Source organism: Anser cygnoides, chromosome 3 (genome assembly GCF_040182565.1).
Source record: "Anser cygnoides isolate HZ-2024a breed goose chromosome 3, Taihu_goose_T2T_genome, whole genome shotgun sequence".
Lineage (NCBI taxonomy): Eukaryota > Metazoa > Chordata > Aves > Anseriformes > Anatidae > Anser > Anser cygnoides.
The window spans coordinates 18,264,271-18,289,269 of record NC_089875.1 but is presented as its reverse complement, the minus strand read 5'-3'; the positions used below and the strand labels follow the sequence as shown (position 1 = coordinate 18,289,269).

Here is a 24,999-nt window from a genome sequence, read left to right as displayed (position 1 = left end):
TGGTATACAAGAACATCCCATGCATGAAATCCTAGACCTCATGTGCAAATTGAGAAGTTTCACCTGTACGTTTGCCCAAGAAGAACTGGTTGGCATTTTCTGCAGTGAATGCTTTCCTGGAGAACCTTCCGTTGTAACTTCTCTAGCTGTCATTTCTTTGGGTTGCAGCCATCTTTGCTAGACAGCTGCTTCGGAAAGTTCAAATGATGCATTAGGGTGCACTGACCTCACTTAGCATCATGAAGTTATTTAACAGAACATTGCTCTGTACTGCATTTGCCCTGAAGATTGGCAAGGAAGGATTTAGGAGATGAGCAGTTAACAGGTTGCATTCAAAGCTATTTAGGTGATGACTAGCTTTTGAAAGGGTTAGCAATAGGACGGTAAGTTTGCCCAGTTCCAAGGGCCTAATGATAGCTCTTTCTTTTAAATATTTCAGGGTTGCCTCAGGATTCATTGGAATGTTTCAGTTGTTTTCTGCATCCATATTAGACAAGGATATTGGGTCAAAGATTGGTCATTCGTCATTGGTGTGTTTTGAGTTGTAGTCTTACCCATCTACACCCCTTTGTTTGTAAACATAGAATCACAGAATCATTAAGGTTGGAAAAGACCTCCAAGATCATCTGGTCCAACCATCACCCTACCACCAATGTCACCCACTAAACCATGTCCCCAAGCACCACGTCCAACCTTTCCTTAAACACCCCCAGGGACGGTGACTCCACCACCTCCATAGGCAACCCATTCCAACACCTGACTGCTCTTTCTGAGAAGAAATGTCTCCTAATTTCCAACCTAAACCTCTCCTGGTGCAACTAGAGGCCATGTTTGGACAGGTGCTTTATTGATAGTGTGTCTGCATATACATGGTGCATTAGCATCATTTTACTTTTTTTTACAGATATGTCACGTTACTTTATTAGTCTTGGTGAGTGCAATTTCAAGGTGTCTCTTCATTGTTTGAAACACATCTTGCTACTAAGCCGATCAGCCATCCTTCTTCCCTTTTGGTGATATGAATGTTAGAAAGTTGCAAAAAAGCTTCCAAAGTATCAACAAAACTTTTTCGTGGAAGATATATTAATTTGTCTTGTAATATTCTTCTTATGTCCACTGCAATAATCTCCTGTTGTGTGAGTCAGTGCAGCCAGGCAGCAGGAACAACCACAAACTGGTGGCTAAAATGCCAGGCGTAGATTATTCTTGTTACCTCACCAACCAGAGGATCCCCAACACAACACCTGAGCAGAGGCACACAAGCAGGGATGCAGGAACTGTTAAACAGGGTCCATGCCAGGAGATCACCGACCTGCTGGTTTCTCCTGTTTTTATCGAGGGTTCACAAAGGTGCAGTTTTTACCACCATGCTGTGATCCTCACTGTGCTGTTTTGATCTTCTCCATACCAAGGCTGGGAGCTCAAGTGTGTCCAATAGGGCACCTCTGAGTCCACCAAACACCTCTGTTACCTATTTACAGATGTGCTATTTGCTAAACAGCCAGAGCACAAACAGCAGCAGGCATTATTTAGATGTTTTTCTACATTGCTGCTCCCCAGACGCATTCCCAGCCGCAAGATCACTTGAGCATGTTTACAGTCCTCCTTGACCATCTTCTGTTCTCATCCCATCCTCCTCACCAATCTTCTATTTTTAACCCATTCCTCCCAACACCCGTCCTTAAGTGTAAATATGTTTTAATTTGTGTTTGTCTGAAGTGACAGCAAGTTACCAGAGACTTTATTGGATGTAACATGTTGAGGATGAGGAAAACTTGCCTTATGACTGCAGGTATTAAAAAATTAGGGAAAAATATTATTAGGAGATGAGTAGTATTGGTAAATTTCTTCTACAGCTTGTGAGGGTTTATGGAGAATGTGGAAAATAAAGTATTTGCCATTTGGACCAGTAATTTCTGAAACAACACAAAGCAATATTGGGTAGTAAGGTTTATGTCATATAATGCAAATGCAGATATATTTGGTGCAAAAGGCTGAATGCTGTTCCCACTGCAATTTCTTGGTTCTGTATGATCATGATGAATGAGCTCATGAGCCAGGGAATGCTAAGTGGCTGGGTCTGTGTCTGTATATCTAGTTACCTAGTTAATTTGTGATTATTTTAACTGCATCTCTTCAATAGCAGCACTGCACTGTGCAGCCAGAGTCCAATTTAAAACCTGTAATAGAAGAATCCTGAAATGAGTCATTGGTGAACATCTTCTGGAAATGAATAGACCATTCGGAGTCCTGATTTTAGCAATTATAAGGTCCATGCTGTACCATACACTGTCAGACACAGGTCCTGTCAACATACCCATATTGATCAGTTGGGAAGAAATGGAAGGGGAAGAGCTTGATTTTGTGCTGTGGCATTCTGTGTTTAACCTCTCCTTCATGTGAGCAGTAGAATGTGACACTGTGCAGTGTCATGCACCATGTCATGTACCATGAAGTGGCCTTTCATTTCAGCTTATATCCCCTGATATCAAAATAGCAGCAGAAGTTTGTTTGAAACCACGGTGCTTTTTCTAGCTGTGCACACAGGAAGATCCCAAGAGCCTCATTAGAATCGTGAGAAAATAAGTGCAAAGAAATTATAGCTGGAGTCTTCTGGTCTTAAGGGTCTACACAGAGATCTCAGAGCTTGCCACATAGATTCCCTCCCATCAGAGGGAAATACAAAATTAATAAACAAGTGAACACACACCTTCTAATTTTGCCAGAAAGTTGGGATGAAACAGAATATTCTTCTCTCTCTCGGCATGGATAGGGAATCAATGTCCATATGTGCCTCCAGCTCTTTCTAAGTAGCTTTCTGTAACCTGATCCTGGAAATTGTACTTGTATGGATCCCGTGGGAGGCTGTTTCGTGGAGCGCAGGCAAGCAGTGACTGAAAGATTGTGTCTGTGAGGGAAGGGATGAGTATGAGGATGTACGTTCAAAATATATCATTTCTCTCTTCAGACACTTTAATTTTTCCTTTGTAGGTTTGACATCATTGATTCCAGTAGCATAAGTCCTGCCAACTTTGATGAAATAGGATTTGGGCCTCTGTCAGCCATTTGTTGTGTTTGTGTGAGTGTGTTTGTGGTTGCCTGACAGATACATTACATGTGTGTCAGGGAGAGCAAATTCATGAAATCGGCTTGGTCTGAATTGGTATTTTGAGTCTACTGCTTATGTGGTAAAGAATCTGTGTGATGTTAATACATACTATATGTGTCAGGTCTGGTTACTATAGGAACTCACTGCTTTGCTCAGTGATAAGCAGATCTTGTATCTTGTGAGGAGGAATCTTCAAATTATCCTTGTAACAATACTTCTGCGTTTTCTCTGTTTCTTAGCAAGTCCCTCTCATTTTAACTTTGAGAACAGTCCCAGTTAACACCAGAGCCAGATGCCGCTCTAATACTTTCCTTAGCATTTATGAATTAGGCTGGCAGTAAGAGCAAAAAGAGAGCACCACAGCAGACAGTATTGCCACCCGTGAAACGGCTGAACTTTCAAAAGCGGGAGCAAAGTTGTATTTACGCTCTTTCTCTCTCTCTGCCTTCACAAAAATATAAACTGAGAGGGCATTTCTAATAAGATTGTGTACATTGTTGAGGGCAATACTGCATAACAGCAACGTCCTTCGGAGTGATTTTCTAGGCATCATTTCACAGCAGTATATTGTGGGTCTATTCCTAACGTGCTGCCCAAATGTGGCTGTGTAGCCTCTACCGTGGCAAATTCGTTTTCCTTTTAGCAATATAATTTAACAGGTAGAGCTGTCCTTGTGATGATTAATAAGCCCCATTTGCCCAGAGTTGCCCTGTAAATAAAAGTACCCAAACCAAAGGGGGCTAGGAACTAACACATTTGCTCTAGCAGCTAGCCATGTTTTCTACTAGGTCTCGCTGAGGTTTCAAATCTTTCCTCAAGTCAGGGTGTAAAAAAGCATACACTTCTTTATTCAGAACCATTGCAGGAAAAAAAAAATAGGGGAATGTGAGCTTTCTTTTTGTTTCTTTGTTATGTTAGAAATCTCACTCCCTGTTGCAAGGCAGTAAGATGAGAAAATGGCTCTCGCACCTGCCAAGCTACCATCAGCAATTATTGCAACGCTTAGTGGGTTTCTGCCACCAGCAGAAGTCTCTTTGCTCCCTTTCATGTCAGAGATTTCAGTGTTCTTGTGGGGATGGTACAATTAAAGCCACAAGATTTAGTGCTCTAATTCTCTTTTGTTTGCAACGAAAGGGAGAGACGTGGAAGTATGATATATAAGGCTGGGTTTCTGGTTTTATTTTACTGACCAGCAAAAATAGTGTGTATATTAAACTGTAACAATTACAGTGTTTGTTTAAACTCATCAAACCATTCCTTTAGTAGCTGGATTAAAGGCTACCATTTCACATAAAGGAAACTTGCTAATAAAAAAGTGTAGCAACTACATTTCACTCATCTCTGTTTGCAAACCTTGACACCTGAGAAGGCTGTACCTTATGTATTTCTGTCTGTTTCTTTCAGTATAAATATTTTCCAGTTTTAGATATGTCATGAATGTGATGCAATGTCAAGAACACTGTTTTTTGACAAGTTTGTCAAAAATGTTCCCTATGATAAGTGTGGGAGGGAAGTATGGTGGTTGACAGGAACCCGTGTTTCATTTTGAGCCTTTCTCTTATTCGTCTATGGGACCGGAGATAAACTAACAAGTCAGATTGTTTCAGAGGGGACATCTGTGACCAGGAGTGCAATTCCCCTGTTCTAAACTGGCATCTGGCAGTGAGATACTAAAATCTGAGCTCATCACCCTCAGTTCAGTGGAAATGGGAACTTCTGAAGGGCAATTCACCAGGTCCATTTTAGGATGAGATGAACTGTCATGGGAGCTGAGAATGTCTGCTTTGCACATTGTGATCCACAGCTTAGACACCAAGGTGAAGGTGAGAAGGATCCATTCATGGCTTCACAGGGTTTCTTAGACATTCTGAGCATCAGCAAAGCCTTGGGTTATACCTGCTCAGCCACTTTGAAAATCATTCCTTTGAAGTTTCAACCTCGGTATTTAAAAAAAAAAAAAAAAAAAAAAAGTTGCTGCTCCTGCTAAAATTCATGCTTACTTAAAAACAGATTACAGCCTATCGGGCCTTAGTTTCTCCCTTTGTGAAATTAAACTGTTGATCAGATCTGTATGTTTTGAGTAGTAACAGACAGGCTTTTTTAATGGACACTGCAGAAGTGAAATCTTCCTTTATAATCCTCCTTTATGATTATCTGATCAGTCTTGCAAGAATCTGTGGAATTTAAATTTTTTTCTTGCTTTAAGGGTCGGTCCCTTTCATTTACCTAGCTGAATTTTCACTTACCTGACTAAACACCTCAATGTGCTGACTCTGTGGAAGAATTGGTAAACTGGTCAACTGCCAAAGGGGAGTAATTTGACTTACCTGAAATGAACAACAGTGTAATGAAAATGCATCGCCTCTGTCCAACAGGATAAGCTTCAAATTGTACTGAAATAGAATTAGGCCAGGGGAGTCAACATACTGGATAATAATGAAGTTTAACGTGGATTAGCTGCATATAAAATGGATATGTTAGAATGAATTGCTGAAGAAATAAAGTGATGTCAGGCTTTTATCCTGACTCTTATGGCTTAAGAATGCTGCTCTCTTCTGTTTATAGAAGATCAAAGCTAGAGCTATTGAATGTGTTCTTTATTTGGGTGAGAAAAACAGATACAAAGATTTAATACATACCTGACCTGTCAAATCAGGATGCCACTGGACCAAGGCCATAATGTTTGGCTCTGGACCACATCTGAGAAGTTGCAGAGATGGGAATAAAGTCCAGGAAGTAATAAGTACATAAAAACAAGAATCCAAACTTCTTTAATGGCTTGCCTGGGCTTAAATTTGGAAATCTCTTGGTTGACTGATTGATTTTTATAATTGCTGTTACATGTTTTTCCCTTCAGTAATGTTTGTGGCTTTTTTCACTTTGTGCCTTTTCTTCTGGTAGTTAAATCTAAGGAGTTTCCAAACTAGGTGGCAACAATAATCTTAGGATGAGTGGGAAGTATAGAAGGGCTGCTGAGTGAGTTGTGGCATAAAAATGACAAGTATTAATCTGTATGCTGGGGTTTTTTTTGTATTTTTTTTCCTTAAAGATTTCCCGTTGCTTCATCTATCCTAGGTTCATTCCTGTTCCTCAATGAATCCAAGAGTCCAAGCCCTGTCATCCTGAGCCCTTGGCTGAGAAGCAGCAACAACCAGTGCATAGTTCAAGTGGCCGTTTATAAATTTTTCCAGCAAAATGGAGAATATATTGCTCGGGTCCTTCCCATTGATGAAAGCAGCAGTGAAATCTTGTCAGCGCAGAATCCAGAGAAACATGGGTAAGTCTCATCCTCTCATTTGACTCATAGCTTGATCGAGAAGAAACACACAATTGCATAGCAATACAACCACAAAATGAACGCTACGTATCTATCAAGGAAAGCAGGACACCGCACTGAGTAGATGTTGGTCTTGCATGGGTCTAAGTTATTGCAGAAACTGGTGATTGCTTATTTGATTATTCAAAGCATCAGCAAACTACTGGATCTATGTAACAGTGAGTCTCTAAGTCGACATCACCTTTATTCTCACTGCTTGCGAATACTAATTTGCTCTGATTCCTTTTTACTTCTTCTTTACCCAAGTGTACTTTTGGGGCTGAATATTACTGAGTCTTTGGAGTTTTGTGCATCTGCATGAATTCTAAGTTTTGTCTTGCATTTGTATTTTTTAAATGCAGTCTCTTGTCAGTAAAGCAGTTCAGAGCTACTGCCAGTGGAGGAAAGCTTTTCATCTTTAAAGGGTGAAACTGTGTGAAATATTTTATCCTCTTTGCACAATTAATCTTACTTGTTGATGATGTCTTAATTTGCCAGAATTCCCATGTATCCTTTAGACTTTAGTTAGTGGCAAAACAGTAGGAGCCATAGCTGAACGTGGTACGTATTTTTAAACACTGGAGTAGTGGAGTGCTTTAGAATTGAATTTGGATTTATATGAGGCTAATGTTGTCCCTGTTGTATATACTGATTTTTTTATTATTATTTTTTTTTTCTGTCATAGAATGTGTATTAAGAAGCATAATTTTTACTAAGCACTCCAAATGTTTTTTGTTTTGATATGATAGATTAGAGAGTTTCTAATAGCAAGTCCTGCTGGATTGTGCTTGAAATAAGATGTGATTATCTGATTACTATCTATAGCAAATTCCGTATTTTCCAGTAGCAAAAGAAGAATGTGCAGTTAAAATGCTGACAGGTGATGACCTAAGTCATAGAAACAGTTTGAATAGAAGTAATTTTCATATAACACATGGCCTATAAATGTGAGCAGGAGAGCTTGTGTATGGAACTAAATTGTAGTTAGTTCCAGCAATATCATCCAAATTGTAAATTACTGTTGACGTCTGGGGAAAGGTAATTAGGGGAGCTGCAGCAGCTGTCTTTTTCCTTAGCTCTTTGAAAATGCTGTGCTGTATGCCACAGCTAATAAAAGTGCTTTGTGCAAAGTTCCTCCTGCATTGGCAATGCCACTGCTCCTTGGCATTTGCAGGGAATACTGCTGAGTGTAAAGTGCTTTGCTCTGCTGCGTGGAGGAGCTCTAGCTCACATCTGGAGCACAGGCAAGTGCCAAACGTAAGGAGCCCTGAAGGGAAGATCACTAACTACAGTAACAAATGCACACTTTTGCCATCTGCTGGAGACAATATGGGCTATGCAGCTGTGTATTGCAGATGGCAGAAAGAGATTGTCACCACAGAAAAGATTGCCTGTGCTTGTAAAGAAGGTGAGTTTGGTTATAGCTTGCCTGTACCATCCACTTAGAAAAGTACAGCTTGCTACGCAACAGCGTTTGCATGGCACATAGTGGAGTAAGGACATGCCTGGGACTTTCTCCATTCTATATTGCTGAATCCTTGGTAGTCTGAGCTATAAAACTTCTCTGGTTAGTTCATTTATTCCCCTCATCACTCTTGTCTCATCACTGTGAGAGGCAGTAGCTCTTACCCAGCTCAGCAAGGAAGAAAGGCTCTGATATTGTGCCCACATAAAGGTAACAAAATGACAGTTAAGTTCCTACCCAACAGATGGTAGCCACAGACAGTAGGCTAACAGTTTGTTATTACTTGTTATTATTTTTTAACCTTAATTCCAGAACTGATAAGCGCTCCTGTGCTCTTTATTTGGAGGAATTAGATTAGATTATCTAAGCTCTGATAATAAAACATGCAAATCTTACTTTCGTAAAAATCTTTTCTTTAAGTAGGAAGCAAGAATAGCTGATCAGAATTTAAGAATAATTCAATAAAGTTCTTAAATCAATTAGTAATCCTATAGTTTACTCTTTTTAATACTATATGTTAGAAACTGCAAAAAATGGTGCTGTCTTGTAATAAATTCTTTCACAAAATTCTGTAAGCTCTGAGTGGAAGATAGCTGATGAGCCTGTGCTAGAAATGAGAAAACACCTTGAAGTTTTACAGGTGACACTTCTTTGATTCAGTGCACTTTACATACTGTTTTGCAAATAAGACCTGGAAGGTACGTGTAGTTGTGAGTCCATACCATTGCTGAAAATCAGGCTTATAGCAGGAAAAGCATGTTTTATCGAAAAAACTGCACTTGAGGAGTGCAGTAAATTAATTCCAGGGTGGATTTTCTCATATCTTGAACTATGCACCATGTCAGTATCTTTTTTTCCCTTCATTTTTTTTAAATCTCATAACCTGAATTACACATATTCATATCTTACAAGGTCTTCACACTTCATGTACATTTACAAGAGAAAAAAGTAAATGCTGTCAGGTAGTTCTATTTATTGAAAGAAGCCAAGCAAGTGTTTTGGTTGGCAACATATTGAACCAATCTTAAGTAGAATATATATAAAGCCTTGAAACTTTATTAGGAAAATAGAGACAGTATAGCACCAAATATTTATTTGTTACCAGGGTTCAATCATGCTGTCCTTGTGAGCACAATACACATTTTTGTTGTAATGGATAAAGAGCTAGTGATGTTCTGTTTGCTCTTATGGTCTCATTCGGTCTGAAAAAAATAGCCCAAGACTGTGGACTCACTAATTCCATAATGAAGCTTAGATGGTACAGAAATAGTTATTTAGAAGATGCATATTTGTTTTATTTTATTACTTGACATATGTCACTACATGTTTTATTTTGCTTAGGAAGAAAGCAAGACAATTTAAGATATGTTACATAGTACTAGGATAGGGCAGATGGAACAGACACCGGGAAGAATATGTCAGAAGTGTTATCTGCAAGTGGTTCCTGAGTGATGAAACAGCAGAGGTTGGCAAACGGATTCTTGTTTTGTATTATCCAGAAATTTTGCTAAATAACTTTTCTACATAATATTTGTAACAATCCTCACTACTCAAAAGTTAATTATGCCCTTGTTTATCAATTCAACAGAATTATGTACCATTATTATTATTATTATTGTTTTAAGGCAAAAAAAGTCTTACTCTATATTTAATCTTGGTGGTTTTGGAATACTTTTGATTAGACCTTTACTAATTTAGTTCCCAAGCAATCTGTAGGGACTGCTCTATGGGGAACAACACACTGCTATATTCTGTTAGAATTAGATTTGTTGCATGATAGAGTTTCTAGATGATCTAACTTTGTGGATCTGTTTTTGATATGGTTTGTCTCTTCTGCCTTCCTTAAAGTTCTGTTGCGTTTTACAAGCCCATGCAATTGATACAGGGAGAGAATCTATGTACTGCTGTCAATCCGTTGTAATGGCAAAAAATTGTTAGAATTCCTGCCATGGAGCATAGCAGTTTCTGATTTATCCCAAATGTCACTAGATGTTGTTACTGTCTTTTGCTGATTTTCTGCTCCCTGGGTATTCTCTACAATCCTTTCTTGTTGCTATTTAATAGACTGCATTTTTTGTGTTACTGTAATTGAGGAGACTGCATGTGTACATAGCATAGGAGTTATTTAGAAAAGGAGTTACTATCACAATTTGAATGTTGGCTTGGAGTGCCTCAGAGCTTGTCAGGCTGTCACTGTGGCCAGTGATTTCATTTCACCTGTTAATTATTTTCCTATCTGTTAAATTTGCAATTATAAAGCTAGTAAGCTTATAAATGTGCTTAATGAAGTAATGAAAATACAAAGGAAATCTTTTGAACAAGGTCAGAGTTTGTAATACAGGACTGATTTTTATTTCTTTTGATCTGTGTATTTCAGATAAGCTAGAGCCGGACAGGGGCAAAAATAGCATCATACATTTTAATTACCATTATTATTTTACATCTCTACCAGCACTATTAATGGTAAGTTGCAGTATTATATACTGTATATATATACTGAAAGAATCAAGTATATTATATACTGTATATCAAACAAAACTTTTTTAGTAAGTACGTAGCAAATGACTACATAACTTCAATTTGGTCTTTCATTACAGAAAACTATTACTAATCCCATAATCAAGTTTTTGTTTTTGTTTTTTTTTTTTTCCAAAATATTAGGTAACAAATAGATCTTAATATGGTTCATATGACTGAAGGTAATCTAGGTCTCCCTGAAGAGTGGAGGCAGTGCAGATCCTCAGATCAGCTACCTAATCAGAAATACCAGGAGGTCAGACTTGTTCAGACGTAGATTCAAAAGATGCGACCTGAGCTGCTGGATTGAGTTCACTTCTTGCATCTGTCCCGCATTTCCTGAATGACCTGTGCGCATTACCTGTTCTGTTGTGCTAGCATTTTTTCTCTATGGGAAGAAGAACAGTAATTTCTCTCTCTCTTTTTTTTTTTTTTTAGATTGTATTTGTTTTGTGTTAGTGAGACACTGTCTTTTACTACAAATGTTTTCAACAGTTAGAGGCAAAGGGAGGTTGAGGCTGTAGCATTGACAATTAGATTGACATGGTCTGCTATGCCACCCCACACGTCTGGGAATAGAGACCACAGAATCTATGCACAGAATTGTTGGTACTGAACTGTATGTCTTTTGACTTAAGGAGACACATAATCTGTTAGGAATCACTAGCACCTGTCACATTTGACCTTGAGTTTTAGAGTCTTCTCCTTCTCCTTCTCCCTGAAAAACCTGTGGAAGGGAAAAAAAAGTATAAAAATATATATATTTGGGGTACTGCATATGAGCACTTAAACTACTGACTTAGAATTCTGTGCAACTGAAATGTGCTGCAAATTTTTGGAGATAGATTTTGATGCCTAAAAAAGAGTTTCAATAATTCAGTCCAAACTATGCATTTGAGAAATTCAGTTAATCCAGAAAATAGTCTGGATTTATGGATTCATTAAAAATTAAGCTCTCCAGTCTTGGTGGCCAGGCACCACTAATCCTTACTTTAAGAGAGGAACCTTCAACGGGTCTAGACAGAAAATTATCACTTAAGGTTTTCCTGTGCTGTTATCCGCTAGCCAACTGTTAGTCCCTTTAGGCTGGCAAATAAAATGCAAAGAGAAAAAAATACACTATTTATAACTCTTTCCTTCCCCTTCCCTTTTCAAAATGTACCATCCTTAATACCTTTGAGGAATCAGTCCGTTTCAGAACAGATGCTTGTTTTGGAAAACAAGTTTTTCTTCTCCACTCAACAAAACCTTGATTCTTTCAGTATCTCAACTCTAGCTCTGAAGAAAGCTTTAACTCTGTTGATTGTGGTACCCTGAGGAGTTAATCTCTAGTTCATTTTCAGTAGATGAGGAGATTTAAATCGAAGCCCTTCAGAATGTGTAAGGTGGAATGCTTCAAAGCTTTATGAAACAGTATGAACCTGATCTACAATTGTCTTCAGATGTGGAAATATTGTTTCCGCATTCCACGTGAGCACTAGATTATGTAGATTAAGTTGTCACTTTAGCACTGGAGGTAGGTACATGTCCATATATTTCTCCTTCAAGCTTAGTGGTTTTGCTGCTGAAAAAGTGCTGTATTATTTCTTGAGATGAACCTGGTTCCTTTCTCTTAGATTTTGTACAGAATTATTAAACTTCTGATTGTGCCTTATTTTTGCATGTCAGCTCAAGTACAACAAAGCAGTACCTTCAAACTGCTCCAGAGGGATTTACTGCATTGGCAGCTGAGATTGGACTGTAGCAGTATGTTTCACAGTTTGCTGTCAGACATGTATGTGGAAGCAAAGTGTTTATTACCAAGAAAGATATATTAATATTGTCAGAAACTGAATTTTGAATGGTATTCAGTACTGTGGTATATCGTGTGGTGAAGCAGCAATATTATGAGACCTCTTGAACCAACCAAAAAGAACCAAAGTTCAATTATCAGTTGTTGCTTATATTTTTTAGCAGTTGATTACAGTCCCAATCAAACAGATCAGAAATCAGTCTGGGGCAACGGTGTTGGAGAGGGTGGGGGAAAACTGCAGTTATTAGTGACAGTTATCAGGCAGCTTTTAAGTGGCAAAGCTGTCTTTTACTGATGCTGGCTAGATCTAAATGTAAGCAGGAAGGCCAAGTCTATGCAGCCTCTTTCCAATTACAATTACAGAAAGAGAGAGAGAGAAAAAAAAAAGCAATTTTAAGTTAAAATAAAAGTAGCAAATAAGGAAAAAAAAATGTCCAACAAATTTCATCCTACTACGAGGGCAGATTACATAATGTGTAGAGAATGGAAGATTAGAGGAAAATACACTTATTCTTTAAGGTAAGAATTCAGTTTTATGGGTGCATAGTGAAGCAACTTTCTCTGCTGCTTTTCACGTACTGCTGAGCACACTATAACAGAGGAGGGCTGAGCTAGAATGCCCAATGTGCCCTGTACAAGGAGTCCTTGTGGCTTCCCAAATAATTGCAACACCTCTTGGTGACCTACTCCCAGTTTCTGGGAGCTGCTTCTGTGCTTGAAAGCTGAGACTGTCACACTGGCCTCATAGAAATGACGCCAAACTGGGCATGGTACCAGAGTTGGGGCACCCTTGAAAGTGGCTTTTTTGTGTATTTGTTCTTTTGAACTCAAACGGTCTTTAATAAAAATAATTTCTTATGTGGCTGAAACAATTTCTTCAGACCAATCTGAACAATGTAATCCTACTTTATACCATCCAAATCCTAAGCACAAAAATTTGTCTTCGTAAACTTTTATGTTGTGTCTTCAGAATTATTTGCAGGCTACTCTTTAGTGGTTATCATGCTATTCTCAATTTCCGAAGTCTATTTTTTTCCCTTGCTTTTGTTTTCTCTCTTTCATTTAACTTGTTTCACTTGTTTTATAGATCTTCTGTTTTCCTCTCTACCTGAGGCTTCTGCTTCAATTTTTAGCAGTCATCCTGAATGAATCTTTACAGCCCCATATTGCCACTAGCCTGTGTTGCACTTCATATCTGTGTAGACAAGCAAGGATGAATTTCAATTTCATAAAACCCGAACAAACAAACAATCCACCATATATACACACACCACCCAAGCTTCCTGTCCCCAAGCATGCACACACACACTGAAGTTGTCCTGTTGTCTTTTCTTTTCATGGTTTAGGTGTCCCTTCTGCCATACAGAATTGTAAGCTCTTTCTTAGGTTCCTTTGCTATGTAACTTCCAAGTATGCTTTTGTCACAGTCAAAATGCTTCCAACATTTGTTTCTGGAGGCTAGGCTACATGCCTCATTAATATTGCCAGCCTTGTTTCTAGTTATTTTCTGTTCCCTTCTAGCCAAGTTCTCTGTCATTCTGCTCTTGGCAAAGTTTTATAACTAGCCTGCAGTATAATTTCTTTTTGTATTTCCTGATTATTTTTTGCCTTTAAAAAAATCTTCCCTGCACTGTGCAACCTCCTCTGCAGCTGTCCCACCATACCCTGTGGTTTTGTGCAATTGTCTTGGGGCTTTCCTTGCTAATTCTTAAGAATCTCCTTAATATCCAAGGCAAATATACCCTGCTATATTAGGTGCTATATAAAATTTTCAAGGTCCTATACCTCCCTTCAAATTCAGAGAGAAATGGTTAACCAGGTGCTGATAATAATGATGGGACAAGGGGTAATGATTTTATACTAAAAGAGGGGAGACCCAGATTAGATATTAGGAGGAAATTCTTCACTCAGGAGGTGGGCCAGGCTGCCCAGAGAAGTTGTGGAGGTGTCCATCCCTGGAGGTGTTCAAGACCAGGTTGGATGAGGCCCTGGGCAACCTGATCTAGTGGGTGGCATCCCTGCCTATGGCAGGAGAGTTGGAACTAGATGATCTTTAATGTCCCTTCCAACCCAAGCCATTCTGTGATTCTATGATAACCTTGCAAGATATGAAACTCTTATTTTTGACCTGTCTATCTACTAAGAGTATTTGAACTGTCTATCTCCTAAGAGTATTAGTGTAGCACTAATGTAGTTGATTGTGCATTCTAACCTATATTCTCAGATCTATTACTCTTAAGTTATCTTAGTTGTGCTTCATGACTTATACAATAGGGTTAGAGTCCAGTAGGGTAGTTTCACATCCTCATTTTAAAGAACATTATCTGTTTTGATGCCTAACCAAAAATCTTGACGATTATTCTCAATTGCCAATAAGTCAAGTGTTTCCCACTCAAAAAGGAGTGAGAACTCTGATCAACTTGGACAATAACTTACAGTTTGTGTGTGTATATTAAAAAGAAATCAGAGATTTATTCAACAGAAATTTGCAAGTTAATTCTCAATAAATTCCCAACTGGAAAACTGAAGGAAATGAAGGCTAAAAACCTACTTAGATTCTGATGCTTGCTGCAGCTGCAAAGGAGGAGACTTGGGATTCTTTTCAGTGATCCGTGAAAGTACTGAGCAGGCCTTCTTTCTACAGGAATACAGTGATGATTGTGGTATTTGACACCACTGTGAAGCACTTTGCAGAGCTTTTAATTTAAATCTCATGTACTGTATCTGTTAACTAGTATTTCTAATACCTGAAAGCATTTTCCTGATGTTTTTCTGTCAAATAGTTACCTTTGTTTTCTTTTCACTTTCCTCTTTTTCTGTGGTGCAGATCTGGTACAGTAGGAATGATATTTCTATACCAAAATGCTGGTTGTCTGAAAGGCTCTTCTGTACTGGCAATAACAAACCATTAGTGTCAGTGACTAGTCTGGCAAAAACATGGTTTTGGGTTGACACCAACACCAAAGGCATAATTTTCAGAGAGGGTTGTCAGATCTGCTTTGCACACTGCTATATACAACGGAGTTCTTGACTTCTGCACTGTGCCAGAAGGTTTTTCCACACACTGTGCTGGGTAATACTTGTTCTTAAGATAAATCAATATAGTGAAGACATGAATGTTCATGGCTTGCACAGTAGTGTTTTGGTATCTTGTACAGAAACGAATAGTATTCACTTTCACATTTGGAAGTACTTGCCTTCTCACTACCTTTTTGCAAGGGTTGTGTTCATCTGTTTTTTTGTTTTTTTATGAACATTTAGTTCTCTGAGTCAATGAGTACAGTTGCCAGCTCTTTATAAAAGTCAGCCAATAACCTTATGATATTTGTTGCCTCCTATACCAGGCTGACTAAATATAATTTTCTATTGGAAATAGCAGCAGTGAAGTTTGTTTACTGAATGTAATTGGAGATTTTTTTGATCATCCCTTGCTTGGTTTGCCATTCGTGCTGATGATTGAGGCCACAAAGATGCATAATTAAGTTCCTTTTGACAAGACAAACCTATTCTAATGTGGGACTTGAACCAGCAGCACCATCTGCCATCCTTGATGAACTTTGCATGAGGATAAGACTGCAGACGTTCAGCACAAGGCTAAATCTTTCATGAGGCAATGAAGTTTTTATGACTTTGCTTCATGTAGAGAGGAATACCAGTACCTTAAGGGGACTTACAGAAAAGCTGGGGAGGGACTCTTTATCAGGGAGTGTGGTGATAGAACAAGGAGTAATGGCTTTCAACTAAAAGAAGGTAGATTTAGCTTATATAAGGAAGAAATTTACTCAGAGGGTGGTGAGGCACTGGACCAGGTTGCACAAAGAAGCTGTAGTTGCCCTGTCCCTGGAACTGTTTAAATTCGGGTTGGATGGGGCTTTGATCATCCTGGTCTACTGGAAGATGTCCCTGCCCATGGCATGGGGTTGGAATTAAATGATCTTTAAGGTCCCCTCCAAACCCAAGCAATAGAGTAAGTGAGACAAATTCAACTGTCTCTCATATTCAGATCACTGACCAGTTTTTATGATCCCTTTATAACAGAATAAAATTATACTAAGGGGAAGATTTTATATAAATATTTACATTAAAATGCTTTTTAATAAAGAAGGTAAATGATTTGATTTTATTTAGCAGAAGAAAAATATAAAATGTAGAACAACTATTATCCTCTGCAGCATCCTTGCTCAGATATGTTAAGATAACTTTCGTTAGAAGATTGCTATCGGTATGTTAAGTGCAGTGGACAACCTGAGTATTGGAGGATGTCAAATGTCTTAACAGTGTCTAGCTAAATATACTACCATACCAGAAAATAAAAACATGAAACGATCCATCTGGATATTTTTTTAGCTTGAAAGGAGATGGTGTTTTTAAATCTAGCAACTGTTTCTTGTATCTTGTACCTCTACTCCTTTCCTTTCAAAGTGCCTGGGTTTCAGGAGGCTCTGGTGTGGGAAGTGTGTGCTAATGCTTTTGACAATGCAGATCCATATCAAAACCATGATGACTGTAATTTGCTATTATTTAATGCTAGATGAGCTATTCAGGTACTCATTTCTTAGAGGTCTGTAGATAACATCTGACACAAGTACAAAAATTGATTCCCTCTCCCTTTCTCTTCCTTTATCCTATCCCTACCCCTTTCCTATTTTTGTTGTTGTTGTAAAAGCCAGTTGTCTGGGAACTTGGCTGTCTTTTCCATTCCTGTAGGCAATTTCTTCAGGTCAAGGCTGGGTCGTGTAGCTGGCCTGTTTGAAAGAGAATTGACTCTGCTCTTGCTACTTCTTTTTTAGATAGGGGATTCTGCTTGACAGTATCAAGGCAGTGGCAGTTGCACAGTACCTCGTAAAACAGTCTCTCTCAAACACAATGAGAGATACGATCAACTTAAGTGTTTATCAGCAGAGTGCTATCAATTTTTAAATGCCTTTTTAAAGAACATCTTGCTTTCTTTTCGCTCCTTGCCTCCTACTAATATTCTATTACAAAAGGGAAAAAAATCCTATATAATTTTGCTGAATTCTTTCCTTAATAACTTGAAAACAGACAGAGTGGTGTTTCTTATACAACAGAATTTCTTTCCCTCACTCATCAGCTGTTTTCTCTCTTCTCACTTAGTTCCAGGGCTCACTTGTTCCCTGCTCCCTCCATCCCAGCATACCCTTCCTTGTAGTTTTGAGTTCCAGGCATTTCTCCTAACCAGATTTTCTAGCTCCTCATCAGATCTCATTTTCTCTCTCTCTCTTTTCATCCTCATTTTCTGTCTCTTGCTCCTGTTCTCCTTGACTGTGACTCAGATATTTTTTCTTCTTAACATATTCTGCGTCCAAAGGAGGGGAAAAGCACAGACCAGACTGTAGGGTGGGAAGCGGTACTGTCTGCTGCAGTCTGGGGAGAGCAGTGGTCACCTTCTCTTGCAGAATCCAGCTGCCACTTCTGTTGGAAAATCTTGGCCAAGAGTATACAAATGCCAGCCTGTTAGAGGCTTGCAAACTGGCCTCAGTGAGGTGAATTTTCACAAGAAGAGCCTCACGAATGAAGCAAGTGATGCTGTAGCTGTCCAGCAGCAGCTTTCACTGAGTGATCTCAAGAACTCTTAAAACATTATGACGTTGCTGAAGTTGGCAGCACTATACTCATGTGCACAATTGAGCATTAAAGAGAGACTCTAGCAGATCATTAGTGAGGTTCATATTCAGTAGAAGTACGGCTGAGTGGCACTCTATTTCTGTCATTGTCTGTGCTAGAGGAGTGCAGGATTTCATGTAGAGACGTAATGTTGATGTCTGGATTTTCAGAGTCAAAGGAAATTATTCCAGCAGAGAGATTAAAGTATATCCCCTTCACCTCAAGTGAGTGGCGCAGCCCTGTTTGCAGAGGAGGCATTCATCCCTTGAATTTCCGCATACACACAACATCCAGATGCTGCACTTGTTGCATTGTAGACACACTTGTAGGGGCAAAGTAAAGAGAAAAAAATAATTACTCACAGGCTAGGAAAACCGTAGGCCTGCATACACTCCTGACTCCTTTGCCTCATCACATTTCCACCTTGCAGAGGACAGGCATTGCACATGCTCTTTCCATATCCTTTTCCCCATGCCCCTCCCAGCATTTCTTATTATATTAATTCTCCCCATTTCTAAGACACTGATGACACTGATGTCTTTTCTAACCGAAGGAGCAGAGAAATTAAAATTGCAAAATCTTCATGACTTTTTTTTTTCCAGGTTTTTGCCTCTGCACTCAATTTGAGTAGTGTGTTCTCCCTCCGTCTCCATTTCTCTCTCTCCTTTCTGAATAGTTTTTCTTTCCTGACAGAGCTGCAGGGTTAACTGCAATTCATAGACTACATTTTAGCTCCAGAACATGGGAAATGTGCTGCATTGCCTACCTCTTTTGGGAGGCACTACAAGTTGGTGAAACAAACTGTGCTTTTCTTTTTTAGCTGGACTTCAGAAACTACCACTTGGAAAGACTGAAACCCCTAATACTTAATAGTCTCAGGGATGATAGGTAGGAAGGGAAAAAAAAAATGAAGTGCATTGTATCCAACTGAAATGCCACAACTAATTTAGGACAAGTGCACAATTTCTTTTCCTCAGAAATTGTATCTTCCATGGAATCAGAACTTTTCATGGGAAAAGTTCAGCTTTGATTACATGTTTTCCCTTAGGACAAGCTAGATGAAATACTGATTTCTTGGACTGACCCCAAACACCTTTCAGCTGTCTCTTCAGCATTACGCTGTCCTTTTGCTGCTTGGGCTCACATGGAACAAAGTTTCTATGTCCTTTTTCCTGGGGATGCGCTTTATGCCTCTGGTCACACAGCACGTCTCCTCCAGCCTGGATGTGGCATGCCATGGAAGCTGCATGAGTGTTGATACGAAAACTAATTATACAAAGAATAATGACACCGTTTGAGTTATTGTGTTGTACGGCACAGGAGAGTGCAATTTCATTTTTGATGAACTGAGTCTGAGAGAAATACTGCAGGTCAGCTCAATGAAGCAAAGAAAACATGCTGATAAATGAATGACAATGTTTTGCCTTAATGCAAGAACAAACATCAAAACCATTATTGAAGGGTTTCGGATATTTCATTAGGTAAGTATCTTGATGAGTGTTTTTCCTCCAGTTTCTGGGTAAAATGCATTTGAAATGTTCCTCTGAGATAGGAACTCTGTTTTGTTGTTATAAGCTGTGGTAATTATTTTGATTGGCGTTTGGAGGAGACATTGGGATTTATCACATCTTTACTGTCCTGAGAACTGTATTGGTACCTCTAATGTTCATAATTGCATGGATCTTGCTTTTCTTAAGAAAAAAGCATAGCGGTAAAGGTTGAGTCTGAACACATTACTTTAAAATTATACAGTGCGTATGTATCATGAGGCCAGTCAGGACAGTCCAGTTGGGACTGAGGCAAGAATTTTTATTTCCAAAAATGTGAGGCTGAATAATTTCAGTATGTCATGTTAGCTTCTACCATCTTTAACTTCCTGTGATGAGAACCATAGCAGGGTTAAGACTTCAGATTAAAGTTCTTTTGTGGAGAAAAATCACTACAGAGTAGGACAACTTTAGTAATCATTGAGTCAAAAAAAAAAAAAAAAAAGTCTATCAAATTGCTAGATTTTAAATCTTAAATTTGTTGCTTTTTACTGGCTTGTTTTGTTTCTAGGACAGATATGATAGCTTTTTCACATTCTTGATGTTTTCTTAATGACTTATATTTGTAGTCTTCTGTAATAATTTATGCCATGATTGTGCTCAGTTACTTTCTGACTGGTAATACAGTTTGTTTTATAAACATTCATTGTAATGTAGCTGTTCGATAGAGGCACAGCAAGCCGTGCTAATAACCTCTGCAGGTTAATGTCATTCTTTACTCTGCTCTTGCTCAGTTATCCATCAGAGAGTATTGTGTTTTCTGTTCCTTGCCCGTGACAGCCCTGGGTTACACCCCCCCCCCCCCCCCCCCCGCTGTTTAGGTGTAAAATGGATTTTGATGCCTTTTTATCCACTCAAAAATATTTCAGTCTGGTATTGTATCTTACCTCCTCCATCCTGTACTGGCTGCTGAAGGGTGGCTTTGCTGACCCTTATTGCCTTTTGGAATAGCCATCAATGTCACACAAGTCCCATCCATCCAGTAGTGAATGTAGTTCTAAAACTTTTGTTTAATGGTATAAAAGAGTCATAAGCTCGATGTTTTCAACCACAGAAATAGAAGGGAGGGAAGGAGTGTTCCTCCAGCTCATTAATCAGAATAAGAATGAGAAATGAAAACAGCTCCGTAGACATTTACTGTTTGCTCCAAAGTAAATCTAAATATTAGTGCACTGATGTTCATAGGAAGGGGAGAAAGAGGTGGGAAAAAAGCCTTGTCATTAGCTTGTCATGCCCTGTAGCAAGGTACATGAGAGACCAAAGATATACGTACTATGACATTTTTGTAATGAAAACTTGAGCAATAAAAGTAATTTCAGCTATGTTCTAGAAAAGAAACTCTCAGGAAACACATTAACAGTATTTCACATTACAAATTATTATTGCATACTCAGCTGTTGTTTCAAATGAGAATTGTGTGTACTACAAGGCGAGAGAAGGAAGATCTAGTATTTCTTCTGTAAGCATAATAAAGATTTTATGCACCTGGCAATTTCAGTTCTGCCCTATAAATTTAAGTTAATACTTTCACAGAATGAGGAATTGGTTGTCCCTAGGACACTGGATGGATTTACACATGTAGTTCAGATTATGCTAATAGTGGCTGAATGTCTTAATTTGTTCACTTTCACTGGGCTTAAATGGAAGAAGGTATTACAGTGTGGAAATGAGACTAGAGGGATATATGTGGTAAGGGGCAGTCTTCCACGTTGTACGGATTTACAGACTTCATCTTGTAGATGTTGGACATTATCAAACAACAGTGATTATACTCTGAGTGCAAACTGCATTTTTCCCACAGTGCCTAACAGTATTTTGAATTAATCAAATGCTAAGTAAATTATCTTTGTGTGTTTGGTTTCACCCACTGCCCCTTCCCCACCCAGAAGGTATGTGTACATAGAAAGATGGTTATTTTAATTACCTTCTTAAACTGTAATTAATGTTATGACCTTGCACAGGAGGTCCCAGTTGTCTTCACAATAACGTGGGAGAAAGTTTACAATATCATTAAGAGTTTCTGTGTTAATATGTCAATAGCATAAAGTTATTTCTCTGATGTTAAATTGCTGATTTACTTATTCCTCATCTTGCCTCTTTAGTAGAAGTAGAAGCATCCCTACTTCATATTTTCATCCATCATTCCTCCCTTGACTGGAGAGCTAGGTCCACTGCTTCGCTCTCTTCATGGTTTCAAGAAACAGCTTCCAGCTCTTCTCTCTGAACTGTTTTGTTGGCTCTGACCATGTACCTCACTTTCCATTTCCTGATTGGCCAAGGGTCAGTGAATGAAATTACAGATGTTTACTTGTGGTTTTGAATTTGGTTTCAAATATGTGTGAAAAGAAGAGAGAGAAAGAAATTATTTTCTTTGTTTATTTCTGGGTGTATAGTAGCACTGAAGACATACAGTGACAACACTGTGACTGACAAATCACTCTGTATTGACAGAAGACAGGCTGATGTTAGCAGAAATTGACAGAGGCGTTATCATTGGTTTAGTTCTTCTGTTATACTTACTGGTTTCTAGGAACACTCCAGTCTTTTGCCCTATTTACCCTTGCTTTGGCTTGGCAGAATGGGATGCTGGACATAATTACCTTGGAGAAGGTTTCAAAGAAGCATGGTTTTAAGCTTGCCCTTTGTATCTTACGTACTGCTTGCATCTGTGTCTTAATGATGATGCATCAAGACATTAATATGTCTATTCTTCATCAGCAATATCATTCATTCATTCATTTATATTTACATTAAACTTAAGTGAACAGTATCGTTAACATGTTAGTGATATTATGGTGTTGATTTATTACTGTGTTCTCAAAACGCTTCCCATTGAAGGAGATTTGCTAAGCACTTCATTGCTAGAAACAGTTCTAGCAAACCAGAAAAACGCTCTCTAGTTAAATAAAAGTAGTTTATATTCTTTTTTCTTCCACTGAGATTGCAAGCCAAGTAGCGTCCCGAGATATTCTGACTCTGTGCTAAAAGTGACAACGTTTTTTTTCCCCCTCTTCACAATTGCCTGGTGGAGGATCTGAGCTACTCAATTTACTTGCAGCCCCACATGCTGTGAGAATACAAATCCCAAAAGTTCTAGAGAAATTGGTGTGAGAGTTAAGTACTGTTTCAGAATCAGAAACTCAAATGTTGATTTGCCATGTGGTTGGTTGCCCATTCAAGGTAGATTAATCTTGGAGCTCCGGTGTGATTGAGGACATCTTAGTCACCACTTAGTTATCACTTACTGCACTGAAGACATACAGTGACAATACTATGTAATTTAATTATGAGGTAATGTGGCTACCCAGTTTATTTATTTGCGAATACTGTGCTGTTTCTTTTTTCTTTCTTTGTTTCTTTGATAATCTTGGTGAAAGAAAGGCATGGAAATATCTCACCTAAATGTCATCCCCTGTTTGTGGGTTTTGTTTGTTTGGTTGGTTGGTTTTGTTGTTGCTGTTCTTTGTTTTTTGAGCAAAATGAGAAATTGTGTCCAGATCTGCCCTGCAATTTTTATCTTCAAAGTGACATTCCAGAAAATGAATTTTAATCTATCAGTTTCAAGCAGGAACAATCAGAAAGGAAGTTGTAGATATAGATGTTGATTTTTAACTACTGCAAATGCTGTCTGCTAGCAAACTTTCCCTGAGGGAGATAGTATAAGAAGTTCGCTAAAGCGGAAAGACAAAGTGCTAGAGGAACAAAGAACTTCTATTAATACATGACAGAGTTTAGCCATGTATAAATTAACGCTTTGCACTTTAGCAACACCTTTCAGGTAAATACCTGCGTGACTTTATCAAATACTAAGCTTTTTTTTTATGACAATATTCTGCTGTCACAGATAAGTGATTAGACGACCAGCAGTGTCAAGGGACTGTTCACAACTCTGTATTCAGAGCCCAGCAGTCCTGTGTCACAATCCTGTGTGTTGTTGTGAGACTTCTTCATTTTGAGTCGTTGTCCTGAATACTTTCTCTGTTTTGCTGAACTTCGAAAAATATTTGTCATCACACTGTTTATAGTACTCTTTTTTTTTCTTCTCTGCGAGTGCTGTTTCTTCATCACAGAGCAGTAATTGGAATGCCAACCTTCAGCTCTCCAAGTGATAAAAGCAAATTCTGTTAAGATTTTATGGCTTCAGACTGATAAAACAGAGTAACAGATGGAATCAGTTCACTGTTCAGGACAAGCTGTTGTCCAGAGCAGGTATGATATCTTAAAATATCTTCCAGAGTTCATTGGGAGATAGGAACACATTTGTCTGCATGAAATGAAACCTACCTGAAATCTGAATATTTGGCAAAGCATGACATTTATAGAGATTCAGAAATGTTTGATTCATGGAGAGAGTAGAATACTCCCCCACCACTGAGTCTGGAGGTGTTTTGTACCTTCGGTCGGACTAGAAGAGCCTGGAAGACAAACCTGTGACATTTCATTTTCATTCTGGACATTTGTGACTACTGTAATAGTATCCAAACCTAAGAAATTATTCGTTTAATGATGATATTGTTTATGAGTGTATGTTGCTATAGTGAGTGTAATACCTTCAACAAACTATTGGTAGTGGTGGTGCACACTTGTCAAGCTTCAATGCAAGTTGCCAGCAGTAGTCCAGTGGTACATGTAGAATGTTTTCCTATTAGTTGATAACTCTGACTTGGCCTGCTGGGATCTGCTTTTCCTAGCATTGTTCATAACATGTTGTTGCCTTACATGAAAATAGGTTGTCTTCATATGTTATTATCTGATAGTTTTACAGCATAGGAAGGGGTAGGTCAGACTTAGAGTACTGGCTAGGCATGTGTCCCTTCTCCCTTTGTTCCTTTTATACTGCTTTTCTTTCTCATATCACAGTGAAGCTTCTTTTTTACTCAATTAAAAAAATTGGTAATTAAAATTAAGATAGCAATCAAAAAATTTGCCAGTAGCCTCTGTTGCTACGAAGACCGAAAGGTTAAGCCAAATCTCTGCACATTATTACAATTATTGACCTTCATCTCTCTTGGAAGTTGATGGTATATGTGCCAGAGCAATCCAGATTTTCTTGAGTAGGATGGGTGACACCATGGCCCAGTTCTGGAAAAATAAGCAGTACCAGTGGTGCAGAGGTACAGTTGTAAAGAGTGAAAATTTAAAGTCTCTTGAGCTCTGTCACTGATCTTCTTAGGTCTTTCTCAGATACTTACTATTATCACATTTCTAGTTCAGCATGATAATTAAGCATAGTTGAATCTTCACAGCTCAGAGTGCTAGTGATGAAAACTTTCATGTCTTCAAGTTAACAGTTTCTTCAAATCTGGAATGGTCTTTGGGAATTCATTCATTCATTGCTCCTGACTGAATCATTAGAGGTATGTCCACTTGTAAACTGCTAAGTTTCTCTCTTCTTTCTATTATTTCCCTTCTAGTTTTGAGCATAAAGTATTCACATCTCTCACACAGCATTCAATCAGAAATGCATACAGCAGTTTTGGTGGACATACAGCTTTCTGTAGAACCTTCTGCAGCCTGCCAAAATCTTGTAACAAATGCCAACACAGAGGTGGTAGGTTTGCATTGATATGCAATATGATTTACCCTTTTTTCCATGTGCACTTGGATCAAACATGGTTGACCAAACAT

At 38.5% G+C, this 24,999-nt stretch overlaps 1 protein-coding gene across 7 annotated transcripts in view; it reads left to right on the top strand.

The window, feature by feature from the left end:
* The window catches only part of ALK (ALK receptor tyrosine kinase), a 305,041-nt gene that overhangs the window by 137,409 nt on the left and 142,633 nt on the right, over positions 1-24,999 (top strand). For all 7 annotated transcript variants that reach the window (XR_010830090.1, XR_010830091.1, XR_010830089.1 and 4 more), the window contains exon 4: positions 6,185-6,386. Coding sequence is in view for 4 of the 7 variants with exons in the window: in XM_066993583.1 (XP_066849684.1) it covers positions 6,185-6,386 (202 nt within the window). In the remaining 3 variants the exon portion in view is untranslated. The remainder of the gene's footprint in view (positions 1-6,184; positions 6,387-24,999) is intronic.